This window comes from Chanodichthys erythropterus, chromosome 20 (genome assembly GCF_024489055.1).
Source record: "Chanodichthys erythropterus isolate Z2021 chromosome 20, ASM2448905v1, whole genome shotgun sequence".
Lineage (NCBI taxonomy): Eukaryota > Metazoa > Chordata > Actinopteri > Cypriniformes > Xenocyprididae > Chanodichthys > Chanodichthys erythropterus.
In genome coordinates, this window is record NC_090240.1 from 25,614,530 (window position 1) to 25,635,028 (window position 20,499).

A 20,499-nucleotide genomic window follows, 5' to 3' on the forward strand; every position below is an offset into this window, starting at 1 on the left:
TTGATTTTTTGAAATCTCTCTCAAATAATTCTGCAAACTATGGGAACCCTTTCATTTGGTACACTATAATATTAGAGGTTACAATTAACAACAGAGGTAGTATATTCAGCTGCTATTTATTTTCAGTATAATTACACTCAAATAAAAACTGAAATATTTGTTTAAAACTCAATTGCACATAAGGTAGTTTTCATAAGCACTTGTCTTCATGGCAAATTTATTCATATAACATAAATAGCAGTATAAGTTCCTCTCTAGCGCTTATATATATATATATATATAGCTACTAAAGAACTGTGAACATTAGAAAACATTCCTGAGGTTTTGTGTTATGTGACAGTTCACAAGCTGTTTTATTGATGTCTTTCCGCGGTTGAAACACACTGATTACATAAGAAATGATACATTCCGGTAAGTTGTACTGTATCTTTCAACTTACCTTTTGATGTTTATGCATGTTTTTTGAGATATAGGTCTAACTTGTATTAATATGGAAGAAAATTTGCATGCCATTTGAACAAAGGCACTATGTCACATCTGTGACGTCACATTTAAGAGCGTCAAAACGCCAATTATTGTTTTAATTTCGTGATAAAATGGACAAAATTTGAAAACTGATAAGAAACAAAATCTCAGAAGTAACAGAGCTCTCGGTGATTATAGAATAGGAGGCACTACAAAGAATGTTTGATGTATCAACAAAGCTCAGACCTGCCAACCCTGAATTATGGGTGATTCATGGGGTCAAATAGAGCTTGCTTTAATGTAGCTATTTTTGAACTGTGAATAAGAGAGATTTTCTTCACACACAGTATGAGTTGCAGTCTGAACACGTTTTTCAGAACCCTTTTGATTGACAGGATATAATAGGCCCCTATCATCAGCTGTTTTAAACAATCAGCTGATGGCCGACAGTGATTATAAAAGCTTTAATCGGCCGGTACCGGTAATGGCCGATACATCGGTGCATCTCTAATAATAATAATAATAATAGGAAGTACAAAGGATGAATTACCACAGGCCTTTAATTTTGTTATAGTAAAAAAAAAAATTACAATGTACAGTACAAGTTCCTGTGTGACACACATATTTGAATTAAAATGTTTTATTTAAATACTAAATTTTTTCTCTCATATGTAGTTCAGATTTATATTATATAAAACAAAAATGGCAAAATGCCTAATATGCTGTATATAGATTTTTTTGTACCATACACTTTTATGGATTTAAGAGCATCTAAAATGAACACACATGTCGTATTATGAGTAAGTACAGTTATTGGCACATCCTCCATAATCACAGCGGTGCGAACATTGTGCTTCTATTTAAGTTTTACAAAGGAGTGGCATTATCTTGATCAAGTCCTTCAATTAGCAATAATGAGGGTCTTGATTTCCCACCAGACACAAAGCAATCAAACATCTCTAATTAGAAGCCTTTGATGTAAGCATAGTTTACAGCTCCTCAAACTAAATGAGACTCCATACCAACCACACCACAGAAGAAAATTACTGTCACAGACAAAAAACTCCATCCTCAAAGTAAACTAAAGTTTCTCTTCTGCAAATATACTAGCTTTTATATTCAGTAATGGACTAGCTTGATGCATTTCATTGGAGCATGAATTAAACCCATCCTGTCATTTACTTGAATAGCACCACAGGAATAGCACAAAATTTAATAGATGAATTGAGCACGCATCCTGCTTACAAAACATCTACTATCAGAACGATGAGTGACTGTTAGACAGCTCCTTTAAATCCTGACAGGTCAGTTTTACTCGGCGTCTGCCAGAGATGTGATTTGGCATCCTCTTCACGTAGCACTGGTGACACAACGTGCATATATTAACCGCTGCCTGAGCTGCGCCATACTGCGTTTGCTGATATGTTTACTGTGAGAACTGGCAGTGGCTGTGCAGAGATAAAAGGCTGAAAATATGCTGATATTCAACATAAAATATTACTCTGCAGTATTAATTTACAGCATGTCTTCGCACACAATACCATTTCAAAACCATTTAATGTTGAGTCAGTTTAAAATCAAATGAAATGCTTTTAAATTAAATGAAATAGTAATGGAAAAATTCACTCATAGTAAATATGATTTATTTTTTTTAACAAAGTGACACTGCCAACAATGAAACAAGTACCTACAATGAAGACTTCATTTCTCCCTACCACATTTCACACTAAAATAATATTAAAACACATTTAAATACACTCCAAATGTTCAACCACCTTACTTTTCTGTGCAAACCGCACAGGTGGTGCTGCATAAAAAAATATCTTTTATCATTTAAAGAAAGAAAGAATTGGGTCACAGCCAATGTTCAGATACATACTAAGGAATACTTTATGTATTACATCTGAAAAAAACACAACAACACTTACCCTGATTCCTCGCATGCAAGATGTGATATAATACAATTCAATTATTTGGTGGTATCAGTCATTTAGTGATATTTTCACGAGGTGAGATTATTTTATATTTAGATGTAATGCATTATATAGCCAACCGAGCACATGCTATTATTACGACGGACGAATATTGAACAGTGCGGTTGTTTATGAGGAATATTCCAGCTCAAATCAACAAACATAATGTTGATTACCACAAATAAAACTTGCCCCTCATTTTTCTTTAAAAAAACAAAAACACTTCTGGAGGAGAAGTGGAATAAATAATCCTCATAAACCATACAAAGACAGGTTTACAGTCTGTTTGTCCTTCAATGATCCAACAATCCTCCATCACTGCAAAAACATCTTATGAAAGCCAAACGATGAAGAATGTATTACTTTCTCAAACTGTAATGGGTAATTGCCAGACCATGAGTGTGTTCTCACTGGAGTCATTGGAGTTGGAGGAGTTAGCAAGTCGACGGAATCCTTTTCCACCGGATATAACGGCGGCTGAAGTCACTTTCTCCCTACGTGCCGATTCCTTAGATGAGGGCACAGGCCCTCTGACCCAAACCTCGGGGTCATCGCTCAGCTCATAGATGGAGCCATCCTCTAGGGTGTGCTCCAGAGATTCTTGGGTCGAGTTGGATGATTCTTCGGGCAGGGCTGTCAGGAGTTTTCCTGGGAGCTGAGAGGTAGAACGGAGGTGGTACTGCAGCAGCACCCCTTTGGCTTTGGTCTCTCCCTGAGGAGAGCCATCCGCCTGCTGGAGGGACTCCTGAGAGGAATTTGTCACCTCTTTATCTTCACCTCCATTTGAATCCACACCCTCCGTGGCAGAATCTCGCTTCAGGAAATCTTGGGATAAAATGCTGGAGGAGGCCAGCAAGAATTCAACAGGGCCATTGTGAGCGTTGAGTGAGGTCATCCCTTTTCCTGATGGGAAAGAGAGACATTTTAGCCACTTTTCCACCGTCAGTTGAATGGTTGCGGTTATATTTTAAAGGTGCCCTAGAACTTTTTTTAAAAAGATGTAATATAAGTCTAAGGTGTCCCCTGAATGTGTCTGTGAAGTCTGAGCTCAAAATACCCAATAGATTTTTTTTAAATTCATTTTTTTAGCTGCCTATTTTGGGGCATCATTATAAATGAGCCGATTCAGGGCTACTGGCCCTTTAATTCTCCTGCTCCACGCCCACAGAGCTCGCGCTTGCCTTAAACAGCATAAACAAAGTTTACACAGCTAATATAACCCTCAAATGGATCTTTACAAAGTGTTCGTCATGCATGCGTCGGATTATGTGAGTATTGTATACTGTTATATTGTTTACATTTGATTCTGAATGAATTTGAGGCTATGCTCCGTGGCTAACGGCTAATGCTACACTGTTGGAGAGATTTATAAAGAATGAAGTTGTGTTTATGAATTATACAGACTGCAAGTGTAAAATAATGAAAATAGCGACGGCTCTTGTCTCTGTGAATACAGTAAGAAACGATGGTAACTTTAACCACATTTAACAGTACATTAGCAACATGCTAACGAAACATTTAGAAAGACAATTTACAAATATCACTAAAAATATCATGTTATCATGAATCATGTCAGTTATTATTGCTCCATCTGCCATTTTTCGCTGTTGTTCTTGCTTTCTTACCTAGTCTGATGATTCAGCTGTGCAGATCCAGACGTTAATACTGCCTGCCCTTGTCTAATGCCTTGAACATGGGCTGGCATATGCAAATATTGGGGGCGTACACCCCGATTGTTACGTAACAGTCGGTGTTATGTTGAGATTCGCCTGTTCTTCGGGGGTCTTTTAAACAAATGAGATTTATATAAGAAGGATGAAACAACGGAGTTTGAGACTCACTGTATGTCATTTCCATGTACTGAACTCTTGTTATTTGACTATGCCAAGATAAATTCAATTTTTCATTCGAGGGTACCTTTAAAAAGAAGGCTTAATCATTATGTTCACAACTTGTAATAATGATTTCAATGAGCTCATTGTTTAAAATTAATATATCATGTTAGCTAACTGCATGATTTGTATATGTATAATTCTGATGTCACCTCTGATCACAGATTAAATTGTAATGTAGACGCGCATTCTCTGTAAAGCTACTTTGAAACTATATGTATTGTGAAAAGTGCTATACAAATAAATGTGAATTAAATTGAATTACTTGAGCCTAGTATGGCATGGCATGATTACAAATGATTCTCGGGTAGAAAGCATGTAGACAACGCAACTCAGGATTGGTCACTTGTCTGTTGCCTGGTTTCTCTGTAGTTGGCTAAGCGCTCTATTTGAGCTTATGTAAACACAAAATAATAATAAAATTAAAAGAAAATCTGATCATCCTCCATAACGTGGTTGCTATTTATATCTTATATCGTCTTTAAACTGTTGCTTTACTGAGGCAACAACTGATGCATTTGTATTACATTCCAAAGAGCTCTGTTATCAGCCCTACAGTGGAAAATGAAATCACATCTGTACCGGCTGGGCCGGATTGGCACGGAATGGAACAATTAAGCAAAGAGAACGCTCTGGCCCGAAGGTAGAAAGGTGTTTTTAGTTATTAAAAAAAAAAAAAAAAAAAAAAGGATTAGATGCAATACTTTTTTGATGTAATTGTGGCTCACCTGTTATTTTGGGGATGCCCTCCAGTCTGGGCACTGGCAGGGTGACAATAATGCCCTGAGCTGTGCCCACCCATAGCAGCCCTTGGCAGATGAGCAGGCTGGTTACACACACAGCTTTTTGACCTATGAAAAAAAAAAGATAAATAGTCACTTTTAATTTAATTTAATTTCTTTTTTGATAAATTTTTCATTATTTGTTATATTACATTTTATTTTAATATTTTATTTTATATTTTTCAAATTTCACTACCAGTCCTGTTCAGGCAATATTTTTGATAAATTGTCACTTTTACATTTATTTTTTGTTTTTATACATTTTAAATTATTTGTTATTTTACTTTATAATTTTTTTCCTTTTCTTTTTTATTTTATTTTTCAAATTTCACTACCAACTCCTGGTCAGTTTTAAACATTTTTGTGAATTTTTACACCTGACACCTTTCAGAGCCTGTGTGCCAAAACATAATCCAACCGAAATTATATCCTGCACCATAATCACATGTTGGACTTGCCAGGGCTCAAATATGCAGAGGGTGTTGAAATGTTGATCTCTTGGAGGTGCTCCAATGTTTCTGTATGAAACAGACGTAGCGATGATCCCTCTGAAAACGCCATCCACACCCCTCCTCCAGCGCGCACCATGTGGGTCACACTAACCATTGGGTCTGGATGAACTTCAAAACTCTGGGAACCATAAAAAATACAAAATAATCATGAAAATGCATAAAAACAAGAAAGAGGAAGAGGAACTGTAGAATTAGGGAGAAAGAGAGAGAAAAAAAAAACATCAAAGTTTAGGCACTCTGGACTCAAAAGTGGGTATAATTCAAAGTCAGAGTATATACTGCCTAATTAAAGTCGGTTTGGGCATTTGAGGCTGGGCATATTACATCAGAGTCCAGAATGGCAACTGTTAAGGAAAACCAAATAAACTTAAATTATTAGTAAACTAAGAATGTTTAGGAAATCGATTCTTTAAGTTAAAAGAGCACTACAGTCACAGTATTAACACTAAGAGGCAATTATAATATGAATCTGATATAGAATCTGATATTTTCTAATATACTCAGATTTTTTTTTTTTTTTTTAATAAATACAAGTTAATTAAATTTTGTCAACACACCATCTGTATTTTTTATCAAATAAGTGCAGCCTTGGTGAGCATAGGAGACATTAAAAAATTTGCCTTTGTAACATTATACACTACCATTCAAAAGCTTGGGGTCAATAAGAATTGTTTTTTAAGTAAATTAAAGAAATTAATACTTTTATTCAGCAAGAATGCATTAAATTGATCAAAAGTGACGATACATTTATAATGTTACAAAAGATTCTATTTCAGATAAATGCCGTTCTTTTGAAATTTCTATTCGTCAAATCATTATGAAAAAAAATACACACAACTGTTTTCAATATTGATAATAATAATACATTTTATTAAAATTTCTTGAGCAGCAAATCAGCATATTAGAATGATTTCTGGATGATCATGTGACATTGAAGAGTACAAATAGAAAAGGGTTATTTTAAGTTTTTTTTTTTAATATTTCACAATATTACTGTTTTTGCTGTATTTTGGATCAAACAAATGCAGCCTTGGTGAGCAGAAAAGACTTCTTTTAAAAACATTAAAAAAATCTTACTGAGGTTGTCACATTTTTATTGGGGTTAACTGTAACATATTTACATTTTATATATTTATACACTTTGTTTATAATAAATATTAAACGACATTTGTTGGACAAAATGGTTTGATATTTTCGTACCCATAATAATATTTAATTGCAAACTCCATTGCTTCAACATAAACCATATTCCCCGTCGTTTATGTTTTTGTATTATTTTTTTTTTTTTTTGTAGCCATAATTGCAGTGTATGCCAGCACTTCCTGCACCTTGCCTCTGTTTTACAACAGATGAATTCTGACAGATGCTCTCTCTATAGGTGCAAACAACTATTGACTTGCAAATGTAAACGTGCTGACATGTCATATGACATATGCAAACCCACATCTTATCTTCCGGTTGAACTGAACTTCCAACTTCCAAAGCAGAATTTAATCCTGATATTAAGCATCAGGAAGGCAGAGGGAGGGTGCACTCCTTGCGGCAAAATAGGGAGGTTGGCTCAGCTGTCAGAAGTGATCAAAGGCTAGCACCCTAACATGCTGTTGGGCTTCTACAGGGAGGATACCTTTTATGTGTGGCTTAAGATGCTCTCTCATAATGCATCTAGCATGGGAAGCCGTCTTAATAGAGAAATGCAATGTAAAACTTTGAAATAAAAGAATCATTTCAAGCTTTCCTAAACCAATCTTTGTTACAGAACAGATCTCAAGCTTTGATAAGTGATGTGACAGTTCAATCTTTTGACTCATACGATCATATGAAAAGCACTGGGTCTTTCGTTGTGAAGGTGGTGGAATCATATTCAACACATTTTAATTTCTCCAACACAATTCTCAGAGGAGAAGGATCTAATGTCTATTCACATGTAAGTGTCTACCTGAGTCCTGAGACAGGAGCCCTCAATCACAGAGACCTGGTTGGCACAGCTGGCCCACACATGCTCGTCTATTCGAAGGAGTTTGAGGATGGGCGCACATCCAATAACCACATGTCTGCAGGAATCTGGATCCCACAACCCATCTGTAACCGCAAAATGCATGCTGGATTTAGAGCTGCTACTGGAAATGGCTAATATTTAAACATCTTTGACAATTTAGCAGTAGATTCAGGGAGTTTAAAATATTAAAGTTCACCCAAAAATAAATGTGGTTCCAAACCCGTAAGACCTTCATTCATCTTCAGAACACAAATTAAGATATTTTTTGATGAAATCTGAGAGTTTTTTTTTTTTTTTTATCCCCCATAGAAAGCAACGTAATTACCGTCATTCAAGGTCCAGAAAAGTAGTAAGACATTGTTAATATAGTCAACGTGATTACAGTGGTTCAACCTTAATGTTATGAAGTGATAATGTAAGAAGGTCTTATGTGTTTGGAACGACATAAGGGTGAGGACTTTATGACAGAAATTTCATTTTTGGGTGAACTAACCATTTTAGTATATTAATTACATATGCAGGAAAAAATATGTCAATCTTTCATCAGGAGTTCTAAACAAACTGGACATGGAGGTCCAGCGTTTTCCAAAAGAGCACATGGATGTTTTGCCTGCCCTACTTGCAAAATATTCTGTGGATAGGTGAAGCCAAAGGTGTTTTAAAGTAGTTAGAAGTTCTTCAGAAATACTGGGATGGAGGGACATCATAGGGCTTTACAGCCTCAGGATCTGCACAGCTTACTATCATTGACAGAAATATCACTTCCTAGGTTTATCAGGTCATTTTGCAGGAGGATGTAAGGTCGTCTGTTTGCCAACTGGAACTCAGAAGGCGAGAGATTCAGGACAACCATTTCAAGCACAGGACTAAATCAACTACAAAATCTGATGTGGCTCAGTCCTAACCTTAACCTGACTGAGATGCTTTGGCATGACCTCAAGTGAGTGATTCACACCAGACATCCCAAGAATAATGCTGAACTGAAATGATTTTGCATAGAGGAAACACTTTTTTCCACCCTGCCCTGTGAATTTTTACTATGTGTGCCCAATAAAAACATGCAAATGCATCATTGCTTGCGTGTTATGTGTTTTAACAGATTGTGTTTGTCTTTTGTTGAAGATTAGATGGAATTTTATGACCAATTTATGCAGAAATCCAAGAGTTCACATATTGTTTCCTGTAACTGTAAATCCAAAGTAAATACTAATAAAAAAAAATTATAAAATGTAATATTGTAGAATTAATTAAAGGGATAGTTCAACCAAAAAAATGAAAATTATGTCATTATGTAGTTTCAATCCTGCATGTCTTTATTTCCTCTGCAGAACATGAAAGAAGATATCTTGAAGAATGCTGGTAACCAAACAGTTTTGGTGACCATTTAGCTCCATATCTTCTTTTATGTTTCTCAGAACAGAAAAATAAAGTCTTACAGTTTTGGAACGTCATGAGACCTTTAATTTCTATTTTCACTAAAAAATTACCCTATGAAATTATTCTACCTTCACTCTTTCTGTTGTAAATGGCAACTTTTCCATTACTCAGTCCGGCGAAAAGAAAGTTGTCAGAGTGTTGTAGGCACAGAACCGGGCAGCCCTCAGGGTTACTGAATGTTAGCAGACACTGAGCAGCGGTGTCCACACTTCCATAAACCAGGATGCTTGAGAAACACACACACAATATCAAGAGCTTTTCAGGGAAAAAAGTATTCTGACTTTCAGCATAGAATTAGCAATGTAATGCCTCAAATTACCCCAGACCAATACAGGTAAGGATTCAAAAAGACTCACTTGCCATCCGATAACCCTACACAGATGGTGTTGCCGATCTTGGAAGGAACTTCAGAGGTCTGTGTCTCCAGTTCTTCATCTGTGCTGGGCTCTGGGATATACTCCAGACAAAGCACCGGGGAACCTAAAGAGAAACTCTTCACGGAGCGTGGAGTGGGTCGGTTAAGGGAGAAAATCTCCACCTGCCCGTGGGAGTCGTCACCCCCACTAGCCACCTGTGCAGTCAACGAGACAACAAAAAGAAAACAAACATGAGAAGGAGGACATATAGTGCCTGAACTCACTGACATGGCCCTCTGAGAGGCTGCAGGCAAAAAAGATGGAAGAAAAAAAAATATGGAAGCACAGCCACAAGATAAATGATTTATAAAATGTCTTTTGATGTGGAATACTTGATGTTTGTTTCTAGAGCTGCCTTTCGAGAAACTTTTAATCCTGCTTCCCTCTTTCTTTTAAATGTCAATCAAACTATTCTAACAGCGTTTTTTTAGGAGCTCCTGCTATCTTTACTTACTACAGGTGGAAAAGCTCTGTAAGAAGAAAGAAAAATATCACAGAAAAGTACATTTCCATGTAGGAGTTGTGATTCAGTCAGATTTGAGAACTGGTTCATGGCCTCAAAGCTTTTATATTGGAAATTATACAAGTTAGTTACAATCTTTCAAACAATGTGGTCCAACAGCACTGGGTGTTTTCACTGTTTGTCTCCATTTTTAGTCATTGAGTCATTGAATCATTCATTCAACTGATTCATTCAAACACACCGCTTAATTCAGGAAAACAATTGACTATGGACTTGTCCCAATTCCCACACTTGTGGTATATGCACTTGACCACTTGTCTACTAACATATTTCCTGTATTTGTGTTGTAAAAATTCAATTTAACATACACACGTTATTTACACATTTTTATTTTCAATACTTTGCATTTTAAAATAAACTTTTAAATGTCTGTTCAGTAGTGCCTATTTAAAGGATTAGTTCACTTTAAAATGAAAATTACCCCAAGCTTTACTCACTCTCAAGCCATCCTAGGTGTATATGACTTTCTTCTTTCTGATGAACAATTGGAGTTAAATTAATAAATATCCTGACGCATCTAAACTTTATAATGACAGTGAACGGGTCCAACGAGTATGAAGCTCAAGACAGTGCATCCACCCGAAGCAAAACGTACTCCACACGGCTCCAGGGGTTAATAAAGGCCTTCTGAAGTGAAACGATCCATATTTAACAAGTTATAAAGTAAAATATCTAGCTTCCGCCAGACCACCTCTTGTATTCAACTTAGGAAGAAAGCGTAACTGACGTCGCATCAGTTATGCTTTTTTCGTAAGTTAAATATGGAAGGCGTAGGACGTAGTGTAAGCGTTTTCAACTGCAAGAGGCATTAATATCTGGCAGAAAGTAGATATTTTACTTCATAACTTGTTAAATATGGATATTTTTCTTACACAAACGCAGGGCCTTTATTAACCCCCGGAAGCTGTGTGGAGCTGTTGCACTATCTTGAACTTCATACTCCTTAGAACCATTCACTGCCATTATAAAGTTTAGATGCATCAGGATATTTATTAATATAACTCTGATTGTGTTCATCAGAAAGAAGAAAGTCATATAGGCCTAGGATGGCTTGAGGGTGAGTAAATCTCATAATTTTCATTTTAAAGTGAACTAATTCTTTAACAGAAAACACAATTTAGTAATTGTGGTGCTTCTAATTAAGTGTTAAAAAGCAGTTGCAAACATTTAACAAAATACACATACTCTGTACCAAAAATATTTGCAACACTTTTACGTTTTACTACCAAATTATATGTAATATCTAATTAATTTTACTTACACTATGAAGTGTATTGAGTATTCAGAACAATGGAACTTTCCTTGTGTGATATTTCTTAAATATAAACTGAATAATGTGTGTTGCAGAGGCAAATTATGCTTAATGTACAATAGTACTTAAAATGCTAAAGGTTCAAACCCTGTATGGAATCATCCATGTGCTTTCCATTATGACTTTAAACAAATATACTGTAAGTGGAATAAAAAAAAATGCTAAATGACTACTTTAGTTAAGTGTGATGACTGGAGTTCTGTGAAATTTGCAAATTGTCAGTAAGTTTAAAAGGAGCTATATAGAATGTTCTCTCTTGTACCATCCCGATAACAGCCCTGGTCAGAGGTAGACTATTCAAATGTTTGTGAGTGATTTGTTTCCCCTCATCCCCTGCATCAGAGGTGAGGTGAGGGAAGTGACCCCTGGTGCATCATCAGAGATGTACAGAGATATTGTGATATTCCAGCACCATTAGGGAGACTTATTTATAAAGAAGAAAAGATGTTCTCATTGTGGAAAAATGTACCTACCCAGAGGTAGCCCTGAGGCAAGGATGTGCTGGCGGCAGAAAAACCGAGAAGAGCACAGTGGACTGGGTTATATAGGGCAGCCTGCAACTGCAAAAAACAAGATAAAGAGATCACTTTTGAAAATCAGCATTAAAACACGGTTCAATTACATATACAGTATATTATATTTTAAACACACACACACATATATATATATATATATATATATATATATATATATATATATATATATATATATATATATATATATATATATATATATATATATATATATATATATATATATATATATATATATATATATATATATATATATATATATATATATATATATATATATATATATTATTATATATATATATATATATATATATTATTATATATATATATTATTATTATTATATATATATATATATATATATATATATATATATATATATATATATATATATATATTATACAGTATATATATTCTGCAGTGTGGGATGTGGATAAGTATACTTAACCATTCTGGTTGAACTGCACTTTTATTCTTATTAACGAGATCAGCAAAATTTTGTGTCAGTCAACAAAAAAGGCAGGATATTATTCTGTTTAGCCTCAAAGTAAGCATCTTGAGGCTCTATTTCATGAAGGCAAGCATTAAGAGTAGCCTGCTTTTGACAAGAGGAATATTTGATATTAATCAAAATTGCATCGTGTCACTCACAGACCTTAAGCTTGTGCTCAGAGAGCTGTCAGTAACCCTGACAAATTTTGTTTTTTTTGTCTTTCAAGTAGCTGTACTTGCATGCCTGTTACTGACATAGCTGCTTGAGGAAGGTACCAAGTTGGCCGCCAAGTGAACTGAATTGCCTTGAAGGAACATTCTCATGTCAAGACTTTTTTTTTTTTTTTTTTAAATATCCTTTTAACTGTGTTGAATGCGCATTTTGTTCTAAAACATGATCATTAGAACACTGCAACAGTGGGATCAAGGAAAGTTTTTTTTTGCATGTTCAAAAATCCAACTCAAAGCCAAAGGATTATCTAAACTAGAGGACAGAATTATACTTTTATTTATTTATTTTGGATTGAAGGCCTTAAATGGGGCATGATAAATATGATGCACATCTTTTGATTTTCCCCTCAGAAAGAGATATGAAAGGATTTTCAGATTCTTACAATTAATTTAAATTTATTTTAGGGTAGGAAAAGCATGGTTGTTACACACATTGTTTTCCATGTTTTGGCAGCGGTGGCAACTCTGATGCATGCTGAGTTCCTGCATATCTAAAAGGGCTGGTGACCACATGCAGCCAGCACTTGGCTTGGAAAGAGAAGTAAAACAAGTTAATTGGCTGCAGGGTGTTTTGGCTCAAATTAGACAGACATAAGGTTATTAAACACCCATTGCCATTCACATATAATTTATGCACAAGCCAGACAAGCTATTATTCCAGGTTTAATCATCAACGGCCCATATGTCTAGTGACAAACCCACCCCTGCCAACACTGTTATTCTTAATTAGGAGTACACGGTTTACCACAGCAAGACAACACATCAATCAGCACATAGTGTAGTAACTTATTTGATTATAATAGCTCCTAATTACAGCTCATGAGAAGTTTACAACAAAAGGTTTTAAGGGTTTTGTTTCACAACAGTATGTAACAATGAATGTATTGTCATGTCATGTCAAAACCCTTCCAGTAAATGTCATGGTGTAGCCAATTAAGCATAACATGACATAAAATACAGAAAAATGTAACTAGTTTCTGTGTTGCTATTAAAGTAATACTTTGTCATTGAAAAAAAAAAATGAAATTGAGAAATTTGGACCACTTGCCTGGTACTTTTGCTTTTTAAACCTTGAAAGCTCTAGTAATTGATGGTGCTTGTAAGCATCTTCTATTTTTTATTTTACTTAGTTTTCCTTTTTTAGCAGCTTGAATAGACCATAATTACAGTATTTTGCTGTTAATCCTTTTGCACACACTCAAGACATTTCCTGTTACTGTGTTTCAAACTTTCAATTAGATGAAACAGATTTATCCTCAGTAATGGCATTAAAGTACAGCCCCAAAAAACAGCCATTTTTCTACTTTTAGCTCAGACAAATCTGTAGAAACTTAATGAAGTTGTCCCTTTTTATTACTTCTAGGGTTTGGATGGATGGATGGATGGATGGATGGATGGATAGATGGATGGATTTATATTACACAGGTACTGCAATATAGTTTCACTAAAGGACCAACAAGCAACACAACAACATTTATCAAAATGGGGGACTGGGCAGCTTTTATTTGTAATGTAATGAGAACCTATTACGTTTTCATGACACATTAGCCTATAGCACATTTCCATGGTAAGAGGATGACCTGTTTAGATGAAACAGTCCTTATTGTGTTTGAGGAGGATCTTGCGTGGGAATCGCAGGCTGCCGCTGTCCCTCTCCTGCTGTGAGCCTGATGCTCAGCACTCTGATGTGCAAAACTTGCTGCAAACTCACTCTTCCTGGATATGCACTGTGGGAATGGAGCCCCTTTTCATCTTAAGCAATCTACTGGGGCCAAGGCTTTTATTTTCCCCTCCATGGAAAAACAGGCAGAATATTTAATATGTACATGAATTAGCCCACTGGAATTATTTATACAAGGTTCTGTGTCAGGCTTGTCATTTTCCTTCAGAATGGGCTAAAAATGTTGTGCTGCTGTATCTTACTGTAGCATTCTAGAAAAACATTTCTTAAAACAGAAGAATCCTAATGACCTGATGACAGATTTTTGTGGTCCTTGTTCCAGCTTTGTGTCTCAGAGTTCTGATAATATGGGGGTGGATGGGGGTTATATGAGAAGACAGAGTTAAAACACAGCCACATTTGTCTCACGGGTGTTCATCCTGAACACAGACTACACTTCACATCACATCACATAAGAATCTGCTTGTCTATTCCTGCATCTTCTCTAGCAGCCACAGATCTGCCTTGCTTTAATCTGCAGTAATGAAGGTATTTTCCCCCCACTCATTTTTACCATCAAACATTTCCCACAAAAAAAGTTTCCTACACAAGTTATAGAAGTAATAATAATGAACTTCTTTAGCTCTATTTTTGTCACATAAAAAATATAAACACAGAAGCTTCCGTTTATAATATACCTAGAAGTTTATCTTGTGCTCAAGACAAGAAATTTCACTTTTCTTGAAGAATAAGAATCTTGTCCGTTATTCAACAATGATTTAATTGGCTTGCTCAAAGCTTTTTTTGTCGCGCACTGGGAGAAAACTGCAAGCAAGGTGTTAGGGTTTGTTAGCATGATCCAGTTAACCCCTGATAGTAGATGACGTATCTACCCAGTGGCCGGGAACCACACCTGGTTCTTTGACCAAAAATCATGTTGCGAAGTTAATGAAAAATGTATAATAATAATAATAATAATAATAATAATAATAATAATAATATATTTCAAGTTGTACCGGCCAAAGTGTGGTTTCAGTGCTGTTCGTGTGACGGAATTTTTTAATTAATCATAACTAATATTTCTTTTTCCTTGCAGGAATAGCATTTCTATGCCTTTGAAACCTAAATGTCCTCAAACCTTGCATGGGCCTAAGTCAGTGTGTGTCTGAATCATGTCTAAAAATAAGAAAAGTGGAAATGACACTTAGGGACAGCTAAACAACAACCTAAATATAATAGCACCATGATATTGAGTAACCAACGAACTAATAATCACATGATTTGGGCAGATCTTGCTTTATCTAGTAACATGAGGGTTTGACATATGAAGAATATTGTACAATCATATTATAGAATGCTTTACCATGCTCCTATCCTATATAAACTGTTGTATTCTTCTTGCTGGTGGGATTCTCTGTGATTTATACGAGGTTCTCCGGCTGTGAATAAAGCATATTCTAGGGCATAGTCTGGAGTCTATCTGGTTATTGCTGTGCAGAAAGTTAGGGAGTACTAGGGTCAAGACGTTGACCGAAATATTATTGGGTGTCGATTAGGAGACGCCCAGGTGATCAGGTATATTATTGGGTGCCGATTAGGAGACGCCCCCGAAGATCAGGTATATTATTGGGTGTCGATTAGGAGACGCCCCCGAAGATCAGGTATATTATTGGGTGTCGATTAGGAGACGCCCCCGAAGATCAGGTATATTATTGGGTGTCGATTAGGAGACGCCCCCGAAGATCAGGTATATTATTGCGTGTCGCCAGTAGATGCTCGGGTGTCAATTAGGAGACGCCCAGGTGATCAGGTAAACTTAAGTCCGGTACGTAGGGGAAATCTACCACATTCGTGAGGGTCAAAACAGCAATCAACGGCAAACCACTGACATTTCTACAGTAACCTAGAGCTCCTGCACTCAGATTCAAGCAGCTATGCATAGCTTGTTTGTGGAAAGGCGAAAGGAAAGATTTTTAGAACAGCAGATCTAAAAATCTTAATGTAAAAGTGTATATATACACTACCGTTCAAAAGTTTGGGGTCAGTACGATTTTTTAATGTTTTAAAAGAAGTATCTTCTGCTCACCAAGCCTGCATTTATTTGATTAAAAATACAAACAAAAACAGTAATATTGTGAAATATTATTCCAATTTAGTCAATATACAGTAAAGTGTAATTTATTCCTATGACCTTCAGAAATCAATCTAATATGATGATTTGATGCTCAAGAAACATTTATGATTATTATCAATGTTGAAAACAGTTATTTACATTTTTATTTCATGATGCTATGATGAATAGAAAGTTCAAAAGAACAGCATTTGTCTGAAATCTAAATCTTTTGTAACATTAAACACTACCGTTCAAAAGTTTGGGGTCAGTAAGAATTTTCATTTTATTTTTGGGGGATAGAAATAAAATTAATCAATACTTTTATTCATCAGGGATGAGTTAAACTGATCAAAAGTTACAGTAAATACAATTATAATGTTAGAAAATATTCTATTTTAAATAAATGCTGTTCTTTTGAACTTTCTATTCATCGAAGAATTTTGAAAAAAAAAAATGTACACAACTGTTTTCAACATTGATAATAATAATGAATGTTTCTTGAGCATCAAATCTTCATATTATATTGATTTCTGAAGGATCATGTGAAACTGAAGACTGGAGTAATGATGCTGAAAATTCAGTTTTGATCACAGGAATAAATTACACTGTACTGTATATTGACAAAGAAAACAGCTGTTTTAAATTGGAATAATATTTCACAATATTACTGTTTTTGTTTGTATTTTTAATCAAATAAATGCAGGCTTGGTGAGCAGAAGATACTTCTTTTAAAACATTAAAAAATCTTACTGACCCCAAACTTTTGAACGGTAGTGTATGTATATTATATATATATATATATATATATGTGTGTGTGTGTGTGTGTGTGTGTGTGTGTGTATACTGTATATGCTTTGCCAAGAGACAATTCGAAACATTTCACCCGGAACTTTCGCTTTAATGACCTTTAATGTCCTATAAATGTTTTGTATTTATGTCCATATAATCCACACAGTTAGTTATTAACAAGTAAACAGGGATGAATGTGCTTGATATTTATTAAAAAAAAAAAAAATTATATTAAAAGCACAAAAAAAACGCTTCAAATCCTACACAATTACTTCACTTCAAATCAAAGTATTACATTTAGGGTAAGTCAGTATATTAAACATCATTGAAGCAAAGGAAGGAATCAAATAAACCGCAAAGAGCATATGAGCTATGAAGACACTTCTTCTTGGGACTTGTGAGGTTACAGTACAGCAACATATTCAAACTCATATTGGGCAAGGCTGGCACTGGAGTGTACTTCAAAAAGGATGATGACAAAATGCAGATGAAAGCAGATGCATGTTTCGAAGATTAAGACGAGTGTTTGTTCAGTACCAAAGAGCGAAGATGTATACACGCTAGCTGAAACGCAGGCTGACTGAATGCAAATGTAATCATACAGAATGTGAAGCCTTAGCTTTTGGGAGAAAGTTTGATTTGATCACAGACCAAAATACTAGGGACTATATTTAGTCCTCAATCTAAACCCTCTGCCAGCAATGAACAATGGGTCCTAAGGCTGGAACCGTATGACTTCAAAGTAGTGCACATGCAAGGCAAAAAGAACATCCACCGTCAAAAGACATCAAAAATATCAAGATCAGGTTCAGATGAGCATGTGAGATTTATAGCTGTAAGAGCGACACCCAAAACAGCCAAAAGACGCATCAGCCACACATCCAGACTTGATAGTGGTATGGAAAGCAATCGTTAAAGGATGATTGCATCACTTCTTGAGAATAGTAAAACATACTCAGAGACAGCAAATGAGCTGTGAAGTGTTTGTTATATTGCTTCCTATGGAACACACTTGCTATGGGATATTCGGGATTTGGGAAGACATTTGAGCTACACAAAAAATAATTTCATAGTTGTGAAGTACAGAGCTGGTGAACCAAAACCATTTAAACCCAAACCCATATGAGAAGACGTGTCCATAACCTATATTGATGAGTGCTGGTAAAATATATTGTGCTGTATTACATTTGTGCCATTTCAGGTTATCTTTACAAAAAAAAAAAAAAAAAATGTTCTTAAACAAAATAAACTTAGCTGGAAATTACTGTGTTGTAAATCCAAACATTTATGAACCCACCTTTTCCTGTAAAACCTCATCTGTTATCCAGCTAGATAACACTGTTTTTGCAAGTTCTTCAGATTTGCCACTAAGATAGTGTTGAATACAATATAAAAAGCAACTCATTGAGGATAAATATTGAGATACTAACCTCAACACAATGGTAGTTCTATGACAAAATCATAACAGTACTACAACAGTTGATTGGAAAACAGAACTAATAAAGATAATCGAAACTAGACTGGCAGAAGGACTTGGTTAAAAATGTGAAGTCCTGTGGATCAAAAGTACCAACCAGATGCTGGAGGTGTAGATAGCAATGGCATATAAAATAGAAGATCAAAGCTATATGTAAATGTAAGGCAACATGTGTTTGATTCAGACACCCTGATTGCAAATACTATGTTAGAAAGACTGCCAAGTCAGGATGGTGTGCAGTACTGATCTGATGAATAACAGTTTAGGATGTTGGTCAAGCAATAAGCAGTCAATTACAGTCTACCACATGCATACCAATGACTGTCTGAATGTTAATCTGAGTATGCTCTGCCTTGTCTTAGATCAAACACTGACTACCCAAAGGAAAAGTTTTCCCAAAAGATCTGGAAAAAAAATATTGCTCATATGGTTGTTCTTTCATAAGTTTGCAGTTAAGGGTTATTTCAATATTAACTCTGTTTCAGATGTTTCTCTTAAAATGGTGTAGGAGAAATAAACCAATACAACTGAGACAACTGTTGCTATACAGTACAAGATGTTTTTATTCTTGAAATCTAAGGTCTCCAGAAAACACTGAGAAGATTTTGTAATCTCATTGCTGTCTAAGATTCTGTCTAAGAGGGTTTTCAAACTTCTCAAACCTTTTTGCTGTAAAGAACCTCCAAATATGACGCCCTTGAGAGGGACCCCCTTTCTAAATTAAAAAGACACCCATATACTTTCATGTGCAAAGAGCCATTACTAAGAAAACTGTTTTCTGTTTGAGAGAAGTTATTCAACATTATATTAATATTAATGTAAATATGACATTTGCTTTCAAAATAAATGAGACGTTATCCCCTCTGTACTAAAAACAAAGCCAATTATTAAATATTATATGGAAAATACTTTTAATTTACATTTACATTTTTATTTAATCAAGTTGACTGTGTATGTTTATATCCATTATTTCTGTATTATTAGATGTACAAATCCACATTTATATAAATTAAATATGTATTTAATATAATTATATTTATGATATATATATATATATATATATATATATATATATATATATATATATATATATATATATATATATATATTTTTTATATTATATTATATATAAACTATAATATATTTTATTAATTATACAAAGATAAAATATATATTATGAATAAAATCTAATATATTGTTTTAAATATATTTATATAACACATTTATATTAGTAAATATTATTCCAAAGTATTTTTATTCAATCCATAAATAGCATTTCAAAGCACAGTGTTAAAAATTGTGTTAATTAATAAACATTAAATGTTTAATATCTGCAGACCCCCAGCATTCCCTTGAAAACACCTTGTCTAAGAGAAACAGCTGAGATCTCTATTCTTTTTTTCCCTTAAGTAGAAGTAGCACAAGTCAGACTTACTTTTTAACCACTTACAATTCACATGAGGGGGAGTAAATGATGACACAACTTTAATTCTTCAGGCAAAAAGTGACCAAATGACAAAAAAACTACTGTATGTAGCTGAATAGTTTTTTCAACGCTGTGTTCTTTCTTAAAGGGATAGTTCACCCAAAAATGAAAATCTGTCATTTACTCACCCTCAAATTGTTCCAAACCTGTGTAAATTTATTTGTTCTGCTGTACACAAAGGAAGACATTTGGAAGAATGTTTGTAACCCCCAAAAATCTCACCCCCCATTTACTACCATAGTAAGAAAAAAAATACTATGGCAGTGAATGGAGGGTGAGATCTGCTTGATTACAAACATTCTTCCAAATATCTTCCTTTGTGTACAGCAGAACAACAACATTTATACAGCTTGAGGGGGAGTCATATTTTTTGTGTGAACTGTCCCTTGAAGAATACACAGATGCAAAA

The 20,499-nt window shown here is 34.9% G+C and overlaps 1 protein-coding gene across 10 annotated transcripts in view; it reads right to left on the reverse strand.

Annotated features, from left to right (window-relative positions):
- Nucleotides 1–1,070: 1,070 nt before the first annotated feature.
- Nucleotides 1,071–20,499, reverse strand: part of arhgef10lb (Rho guanine nucleotide exchange factor (GEF) 10-like b) — a 55,213-nt gene continuing 35,784 nt past the window's right edge. For 5 of the 10 annotated variants that reach the window (XM_067371159.1, XM_067371163.1, XM_067371164.1 and 2 more), the window contains 7 exons: nt 11,785–11,871; nt 9,417–9,631; nt 9,129–9,286; nt 7,564–7,706; nt 5,571–5,742; nt 5,059–5,181; nt 1,072–3,341 (listed from right to left, as the gene is read on the reverse strand). In XM_067371159.1, the coding sequence (XP_067227260.1) occupies nt 2,806–3,341; nt 5,059–5,181; nt 5,571–5,742; nt 7,564–7,706; nt 9,129–9,286; nt 9,417–9,631; nt 11,785–11,871 (1,434 nt within the window). In that variant the 3' untranslated portion in view covers nt 1,072–2,805. Of the gene's footprint in view, nt 3,342–5,058; nt 5,182–5,570; nt 5,743–7,563; nt 7,707–9,128; nt 9,287–9,416; nt 9,632–11,784; nt 11,872–20,499 lie in introns of all 10 variants that reach the window. The other 5 variants (XM_067371161.1, XM_067371165.1, XM_067371160.1 and 2 more) reach the window with 2 other exon arrangements.